The 9,185-nt window shown below is 46.3% G+C and overlaps 1 protein-coding gene across 2 annotated transcripts in view; it reads left to right on the top strand.

Annotated features, from left to right (window-relative positions):
* The first annotated feature begins 603 nt into the window (after positions 1-603).
* The window catches only part of LOC147616840 (SNARE-like superfamily protein), a 32,428-nt gene continuing 23,846 nt past the window's right edge, over positions 604-9,185 (top strand). Inside the window, exons 1-2 of one of the 2 annotated variants that reach the window (XM_086776478.1) lie at positions 604-869; positions 1,061-1,191. In XM_086776478.1, the coding sequence (XP_086632604.1) occupies positions 810-869; positions 1,061-1,191 (191 nt within the window). In that variant the 5' untranslated portion in view covers positions 604-809. Of the gene's footprint in view, positions 870-1,022; positions 1,192-9,185 lie in introns of both variants that reach the window. The other variant, XM_086776477.1, reaches the window with a different exon arrangement.

Below are 9,185 nucleotides of genomic sequence, written 5' to 3'. Positions count from 1 at the left end.
AATCCAATATTAGCATGTTGTTAAAGCTGTGTTTATGTTACACTGACAATTTGAAGGAAACCTTGTCGTTGGCCTTGAATGTACAGGTCTCCAAGGGTATACACATGTTGCACTATGGCAACCAATCCTTCCTTCTTAGTATGCTTGAAGCCTTGTAGCTGCCCCTTCCAATGATGTAGCATATTCCCCAGTTGACGCACTCGATGTAGTCCCTTAGAGCTTGGCTGCATGTAGACCCAAGCCCCAACCCTGAATCTTGTTGGAGCCTGAGGGAAAACACACTTTTGGGGAAAAAAATGAGAATTTTTAATTTTTAGGGTTTTTAATCTGTGCGATTCTGGGACCTCTAAGTTTGGGCCCAGGAGGTAGGGGGACAAGAGTAGTAATTAGGCCTCATTAGCAAACCAAAGCCTAGGCCCCCTAAGGTCAAAGAACTCAAAAATGTGCACCCATCCCTCTTTCTATTGGTCCATTCTTAATCAAAAGTTAATCCAAGAGGTCTTCTTTGGGTCTAAAAAATTCCTAATGCAATGGCTATTGGAGCTTGGTGTAAGGTGAGGCAAAGCCTTTACGTACACAACATGCACTTAATAAGCACAGCCATCGACATAACTGTTGATTTCAACAACAAATGATGGTTGTTGACTTGTAAAGAATTATAAGATGATTCTCCTTTATCCAACGATATAACCATCTGCTTTGCTTTTGACATCAACAACGGAATTCTAGAGTTGTCGACTGGGTGCAAGGCGAACACTGTTGTGCAGCCTTTCCCTTCCTCCCCTCGTGAAGTCGAAAGCAGATCGGGCATGGCAAGCATCTACAACCTTTTCATCATCAACAAGTCCGGTGGCTTGATATTCTATAAGGTCCAATGCTCTACTGGCAGATCTTTTGTCTGTCTGTCTGGGTTATGATCCCTCCCTCCCCCTTTGACTGTTTTGTGGATGTGTGTGTGTGTGTGTTTTTTTTTTTGGGATGTGTGTGTGTGTGTGTGTGTGTGTGGGTGGGTGGGTGTGTAGGACTATGGGTCGACGGGTCGTTTGGATACGAATGACAGCTTGAGGCTGGCGAGCCTGTGGCACTCCATGCACGCCATCTCGCAGCAGCTCTCGCCCACCCCCGGATGCGGTGGCATCGAGCTGCTCGAAGCCGACACCTTCGACCTCCACTGCTTCCAGTCCCTCACTGGTAACGACTCTCTCTCCGCTTTTAATCTTTTCAAGACAACAGATCTAAGACCGGAACATTCTGTTGTTTTGCAAGTTTAGCTTGTAGCTTCCATTTTCCGGCTGAAGTTAATGTCGTTGCACATGTACCTACACCTATTCTTGGTATTCCTTGGGAAAACGTTCAACCAAGGTGCTTTCTGTTGGGTTTTAAGAAACCCTAATGTCCAGCAGAAATACATAGAACAAGAACACATAGTAGGGAGCAACAGAGAGCTCGAAAGTGTGGATATACTAGAACGCAGTTATAAGATGTGTACAACCATATCCTAAGTACAAACTTCATAGGTGTCCGGATACACAAAATGTCCAGGGAAAAAACCTCTACGATGCATAGAGGGGAAAAGTGCCCTTGGTAAGCTCCCGTTCACATGGTCACTACCACATATGTATAATCCTACAAATCTCCCCTGTAGTGATAGTGTGAACATGTATAAGGTAGTAGATCACTCTCCAAAATGGGAGTAAGCCTAAAGCTTTGCGGAAAGCTTCGAACTTCTCTTGAGGCATCGCCTCCTTAAATAGATATGCAATGTTGTCATGTGTAGGCCAATAGATCAAGCCGATCTCCCCTACATGTAACCTCTCTTTGACATAGTGATAATGATCTCTATATGCTTGGTTTGAGCATGGAAAACTGGATTCCTTGCCATTAGCCATAGCACTCTAGCACTCTATTGTAGTAGTGAAAGCTGCCATGTACTTAGCTTCACAAGATGATGTGGCCATAGTTGGTTACTTTTGTCCAAAGAGGATATTCATGAGCTACCAAGGAAGAAGCAATTCCCATTTGTGGACACTCTGGTGTCATAATTACTAGACCAATCTGACACTAAGCAAGTAAATGACAATCACCCCCCCTGGAATAAAACAATCAAAGATCATACACTTCTTCTTGGAAATCCCCATCAAGGAAGGGCGTATTAATATCCAAGTGATGTACTTTCCAAGCATGATGGGCAGCCAATGCAATCATGCATCTAATGGTGGTCATTTTGTAAGTAGGTGCAAAAGTTTCATCATAGTCTATTCACGGCATACCCTTTGGCCACAAGCCTTGCCTTATACTTGTCAACAATACCATTAGCTTTCCTCTTCACTCTGTACACCCACTTAGTGCTAATTGCCTTCTTACCAAGAGGAAAATCCACCAAATCCCAAGTGCCATTTTTATGTATGGCATTCATCTCATCTTGCATAGCTTCCATCCAATGCTCGTGTTCTTGAGCTTCAAATGAGCCCGGCTCATCAGCATCACACAAGCTACTCAACCAAGCAACATCCGCATGATGTGGTTTATTCCTAGAACCAACCCATGTTGTGCTAATGAGAGGAGCTGAGAGTTTGCTCTCTTGCAAAGTTTGGACCATCAATCTAGGGATTGATTTGACCTGGGATGCTGCAGTGGTAGCAAAGGCTACCGTCTCTATTATCCACTCAGCCAAATAATTTTTGAGAGTAGAGATGTGGTGTTTGCTGAAAATTTAAATCAACCTACGGTTGCATTTGGTAATTGTACGAGGGTTAACAAGACATGTTTGAAGGGCTACTTCCACTTGTAATTGATGATACAACATCGCAACCCGCAGTGGAACATGTGTTGAAGCCAAATAGACATCATGTGGATGCTCAAGTTCAGCAAAATGAACAACCTGTTATGCATGATGATGTAGAAGAGGTTGTGAGACAAGAGCAGTCAGCTCTACAGGACAAAAATACATTTTGTTGCCTTGTCAAGCTTGCTTCACATCTGTTGAGGCACATGGGCATATGCAAGACAACCATACTCAATGGTAGCACTGCTCCTGAGCTCTCAATGACTCGATGATGATTCATTGATCAGTGAAAGAATATGGCTAAGGCCTATACCCTAATAATAATGTCAAACTAAGTGTGTTCACACGATAACCCAATAATAACTGTGTCCACACTAGGTTGCTCATCATTGGGTGCTTGCTCATCGTAATGTCGACACTAGGTTGCACATCATTGGGCACGTGGACAATATTCCAATTATCTAGCACAATAGCCCTTACAAACACATGAATCTGGCCACGAATTTGGCCATGTGATTGAAGCATGTCCACGTCACACTTGGGAGAGCGTACACGTGATAACAACGTACATACCAAACACTTTCTTCTTCTCCTTGTGGCAATCCTTTTTCTACATTCATCAATGTGATGCCTTGGCTTCTTGCAATAGTGACACTTGCCCTTTTTCTTGGGCTTGTGTGCATCATCCTTGTCTTTGTTTGATGGCTGTTGGGAATTAGCCCCATGCTGATAGCCACCCCATTTGCCTTTGCCCTTGCTATTTGCCACAAAAGCTTGGTCGGCTGGGCCTACTAACATATATATTTTTCCTAGTCTCCTCTTCCTACAAAAGAATCTTCACCAATTTCTAGAATGTAAGTGGGTTAGGATTTTCTCTCATGGATAGCTCAACGACATGTGGAAAGCCAAGTATGTCTTTGGCAAAGAGTTAGTGAAACCGATCCCGTCAAGTGGAAATAGACTCCGTTGGATACCCACACGCGAAATAGCACAACTTAAATATCACAATTTGAATGGACAACTTAATAATAATTGAAAACTGAAATGAAATGAAATGTTGATCAGTGGACACCAGCACTGGGGCCGGAACGGGCCGACCCCCCCTCAATATATGATATATTATTGGGAGTATTTAAAAGATACAATGTGTCACCAATTGGCCGACCATTTGGTCCATCTCCAGTTTTTGCGTCTCGTTCACTTGAGGCCAGGCCGGTGTCTCATGTGAAGAGGCCAGTATTTTGCTGACATGGACGGGAGCCAGACTGGTGCCACCCGTGTGTTAGCAGGATGGTGTCGTATGGACGGGAGCCAGACTGGTGCCACCCATGTATGACCTGGACTGTGTTCGACCCATGGGATTGTCACGCCATGGAAGAACCAGTATTCGTGCCGTGTCTTGCCTATGGGACTGTCACTCCATAGGGAGACTCATGCCTGGAACTGTGTCTTACCTATGGGACTGTCACTCCATAGGAAGACCAGGTTTTTATGTTTTACGTCGTGCCATTTTTGTGCCGACAGATATTTTGTACTTGTTCCATGAACGGGAGATATGTCCATGATACTATTTGCACATGCACTCATGTTTTGCATGTTTGAAAGTGTTTTCGCATGACTTGTATTTTTGTGTTTGCCTGCTTGATGTGTCACTTACTGAGCGGGGACGCCTGCCAGTGAGTCGTGAAGTCTGCTTTGTCTTCTGACAAGTTTTGGTGCATGTGAACAGGTGGTAAGTGTATTGCCCATGTTGGCTTAACATTTTATATTTCTAACCCTTTTGTTTATAAGGTTTTATGTTCACTCACTTAAAAGTGGGCACCCCCTTTGGGCACCCACTTAGGGGCCAAGGTGGGGAGCCCCACTTAAGTGTGTGTGTGGGGTGGGTGCATGGTCACCTACCCACACTGGTCACCCACATGCAAGCGTGGAAATCACTATTTGTTTACTCCACTCCAATACTCATAAAAAAAAGGCGACCACCTTTCGTAGGACTGAACCGGCGACCATCTCTTACGCCTCTGCTCCCAGGCGGCTGAGTTGGTTGCGCATGCTCTTCCAGGAGGCTGTGCGCTCCACCTGCAACAAGACTGCTGCGCATGCTGCCTCTCCCATACAGGCTGCGCATGCTGCCATCTCCTATTGTATGGTTGCTTCTCCCTCCCCTACCAGGCGGCTGTGGTTCCATCAGCAGGCGGCTGCACAACTGCAAGCTGCGGTGCCCTTTTCCTCTTGCAGGCAGTCGTGGGCCCCCTCTAGCGAGCTGCGCCTGTTTCTCCAGCAAGCTACCCACTACAGGCAGCTGCGCAGGCTGCAGCCAAGTGGCTGTGCACAGCAGCCAGATGCCTCCTCTATACATCAAGCGGCTACTTTTTTCTCTCAGGCGGCTGTGCCTACAGCAGGAGGCTGCGCCTGTCTTCAGTTGGCAACTGCGCAAGCCTCTCCTTCCGTTTGTGTTCTTCACCAAGCAGCTGCATCACGAGGCGGCTGTAGCAAGACAAACTCCTCCACAAGAAGGCAGGTTGTGTCCCGCACAACAGGTGGTTGCACTTCCTTTCCATAAGCGGTGTTTTCTTTCTGCAAGTGGCTACATCTTGGTATTCCACTCAAGTAGCTACACACACGAATACCTCGGGTATTGGTCTACAATCTGCAACCTTCAAGTAAGTGAATTTTCAGATTTAAATAAAGTATTTTGTGATAAATCTGCTAAGGGACTCTCTCCATGGCAACACCCGTTCGGTGCCGGGTAGTCCAAGCTATTGGAGAATCTCAGTCCAAAGGTGCTGAGATCGGGAGAGCCAGGCGTTAGTACGAGAGCGCCTGTTTGTGCGTGGTCTCGGAACACCAGTGAGGCGCTCTCCGCGGAGTCCAGTGAAAGCACAGGACCGTAGAGATTGGATCACGCTAGTGGTCGTTCTACTTCGAACTTCTACTTCGAACGTCGACTTCGAATCTATTTGTTTGGTACTGTATTCATATGTACATGGACATCATCTGGTTCTTGGAACCCATGGAGCATTGTATTTGTTAAATACTCCCAATAAATATATCATATATTGAGGGGGGGGGGGGTCGGCCCGTTCCGGCCCCAGTGCTGGTGTCCATCTTTCCATTTCATTTCATTTCAATTTCAAGTTGTATTAAGTTGTCCATTTCAAATTGTGGTTTTAAAGTTGTGCTATTACGCGTGTGGGTGTCCAATAGAGTCTTTCCCACTTGACGGGATCGGTTTCACAATGCTCCATGGGTTCAATGAACCAGATGATGTCCATGTACTACTGAGATGAATACAATTACCAAACAAGAGACTTGAAGTAGATGTTCGAAAGAGAGCAATCCACTTGAGTAGTCTAGTCTCTACGGTCCTGTGCCTTCACTGGAATCTTCATATAGCGCCCCACTGATGTTTTAGGACCACGCACAAATAGGCGCTCCCGTACTAACGCCTGGCTCTCCCGATCTTGGCACCCATGGACCGTGGTTCTCCAGAAGCTTGGACTACCCGGCACCGAACGGGTGTTAGCAGTAGAGAGTAACCCTTATCAGATTTACATCAAAGTCCTTTACTTAAATCTCAATCCACTTACCTGTAGCTTGCTAGTGGAAGACAAATACCCGAGGCGTCTAAGTGCAGATGCTAGAGATGGACACCAGGGCGTAGCAGCCTACTGGCACGAGGGAAGAGTACGCAGCCGCTTGGAGATCTGAGTGCAGCCGCCTGCAGAGTGAAGAGAAGGCCTGGGCGCAGCCACCTGTGGAGGTCTGGGGGTGCAGCCGCCTGTGGAAGAGGGCGTAACCGCCTGTGCAGCCACTTGTGGAGGAGAGCGCAGCCGCCTGTGGAGGCGCAGCCACCTGCAGAAGGGAGGCGCAGCCACCTGCAGAAGGGAGCCGCCTGTGGAAAGGAGGTGTAGCCTGCAGAGGAGAGGCGTGGCCGCCTGTGGAAAGGAGGCGTGGCCGCCTGTGGAAAGGAGGCGCAGCCGCCTGCAGAGGGGAGGCGCAGCCACCTGTGGCCGCCTGTGGAAAGGAGGTGCAGCCGCCTGCAGAGGGGAGGCGCAGCCTCCTGTGTAATGAATGTGAACTTGCAACCGTATAAAAACAAAGGTTAAAAAGAATGCTATAAAATAAACAAGTGCAATACACTTACCACCTGTTCACACGCAACAAAACTCGTCAGAAGACAGAGCAAACTTCACGACTCACTGGCAGGCGTCCCTGCCCAGTAAGTGGCACGTCAAACAGGCAAACACAAAAATACAAGTCATGTGAAAACAGTTCCAAACATGCAAAACATGAATGCATGTGCAAACAGTATCATGGACATATCTCCCGTTCATGGAACAAGTACTAAACATCTGTCGGGCACAATGATGGCACGACAGAAAACATAAATCTCGATCTTCCTATGGAGTGACAGTCCCATAGGTAAGACACAGATCCAGGCACGAGCCTTCCTATGGAGTGACAGTCCCATAGGCACAAATACTGGCTCTTCCATGGCGTAACAATCCCATGGACAGAACACAGTCCAGGTCATACACGGGTGGCACCAGTCTGGCTCTCGTTCATACGACACCATCTTGCTCACACGGGTGGCACTAATCTGGCTCCCGTCCATGTTATGCAAAAATACTGGCCCCTTCACATGGGACACCGGCCTGGCTTCAAGTGAACGAGACACAAATCTGGAGTTGGACCAAATGGTCGTTCAATTGGTGACATCCCCCCGGGCTTCTAAAGAGTTGTCCTCAATTGAAAAGCCTCAAGATATGCCTGCAACAACTGGGGGTAGTCAACAAAATAATCCTCATTTACCCACTTTGCATCAATGGGCAAATAATTCTTGAACTTCACAAGTTCTCCTGGAAAGCTTTCCCGCGGGTAGCTTTCGCTCCTTGTGAAAGACAATCTGTTCTGGCTGGAGGATCTCCTCAAGCTCATCAATCTCTGGCTGATCTTTTGTGACAGGCTCGTCAGGATCTGGCACGACATATTTCCGCAAAAGACTCACATGAAATGCATTGTGAATCTTCCAATGACTAGGTAAAGCAAGCCTATATGACACCTCATTGAGCTTTTGAATCACCTTGAAGGGTCCATAATAGCGAGGAGAAAGCTTAGGATATGATCCTTCTCGTCCAGGCCTCTTCCGAAGCCTAGCCTTCTCAAATTTCAGCAAAACCCAATCACCTTCTTTGACTGACATGTCCCTTCTATGCTTGTCAGCAGCCATTTTATGCTTATCTTGTGACCTTGCAATGGCTGTCCGTACCTGAGCAAAGGCTACATCAAAGTCACGAACATACTCATCAGCTGCAAAAATCTCGTCCTTTGTACGAAGGATGGGTGGCAATACCACTCTACCATAGATAATCTCAAACGGGGCCTTTCCCGTGGAGGCATGAATTGTATTGTTGTAGGCAAACTCAACAAGTGGAAGATACTTCTTCCATGCAGTCTTTTGATCTGCCACATAACACTTCAACAAATCCAACACAGCTGAATTTGCAGCTTCACTTTGGCCATCCGTTTGGGGATGATAAGCTGATGAAAACTCAAGTTTAGTGCCCATGTTATCAAATAAAGCCCTCCAAAAGAGGCTCGTAGTTCTGGGATCTCTATCCCCAACAATGGATTTAGGCATACCATGATGTTTGAAAATATTAGCAAGAAAAAGCTTTACCATATGATCAACTTTAATGGTTTTCTTGACGGGCAAGAAATGAGCTTGCTTGCTAAACCTGTCCACAATGGTCCAAATAGCATCATTCCCATGCTGGGATCTAGGCAAGTCTATAATAAAATCCATAGTAATACTTTTCCAAGGTTGCGAGGGAATAGGCAATGGCTGAAGCAAACCTGGAGGTTTTTGCCTGTCAAATTTCACCTTTTGGCAACAAGTAATACATGCACATACATATGCCTCAATGTCTTTACGCATGCTTGGCCAAAAGAAATCTCTCTCAATCATGCGTGTAGTGGGCATGATACCTCTATGACCAGCATAAGGTGGAGCGTGACATTCCTTCATAACCTTTGGACGCAATTCCTTCACCACACATAGGCTGATGGGGAGAAAACAGAATTAGGGTTAGAGTTCATTCATGGGAGACATACACAGAGAAGCAAGGGAGAGAGAGAGAGAGAGAGAGAGTTGTGGGGATAAGTCAACTCATCAATAGTATGAGTGTGTGACTCCCCTATCACACATGTATATTGCACTAGTACACATAGTGCACTTAGTACATTAAAAGTACTAAGTGTACTATGTACTATAACTTATGGGCTTGTACACACTATAAGGGTGGGCATAACGCCTTTACCCCAACAACCTCCCACTTAAAGGCAAAGTGCCCTTAAGTAAAGGAAAAGAAAAAATCAGCATGTACATGATAATATA

This window comes from Cibotium barometz, chromosome 37 (genome assembly GCF_041138505.1).
Source record: "Cibotium barometz isolate CiBa-2024 chromosome 37, ASM4113850v1, whole genome shotgun sequence".
NCBI classification, from domain to species: domain Eukaryota; kingdom Viridiplantae; phylum Streptophyta; class Polypodiopsida; order Cyatheales; family Cibotiaceae; genus Cibotium; species Cibotium barometz.
The sequence above is the reverse complement of the archived record's forward strand: the minus strand, read 5'-3'. Positions and strand labels throughout refer to the sequence as shown.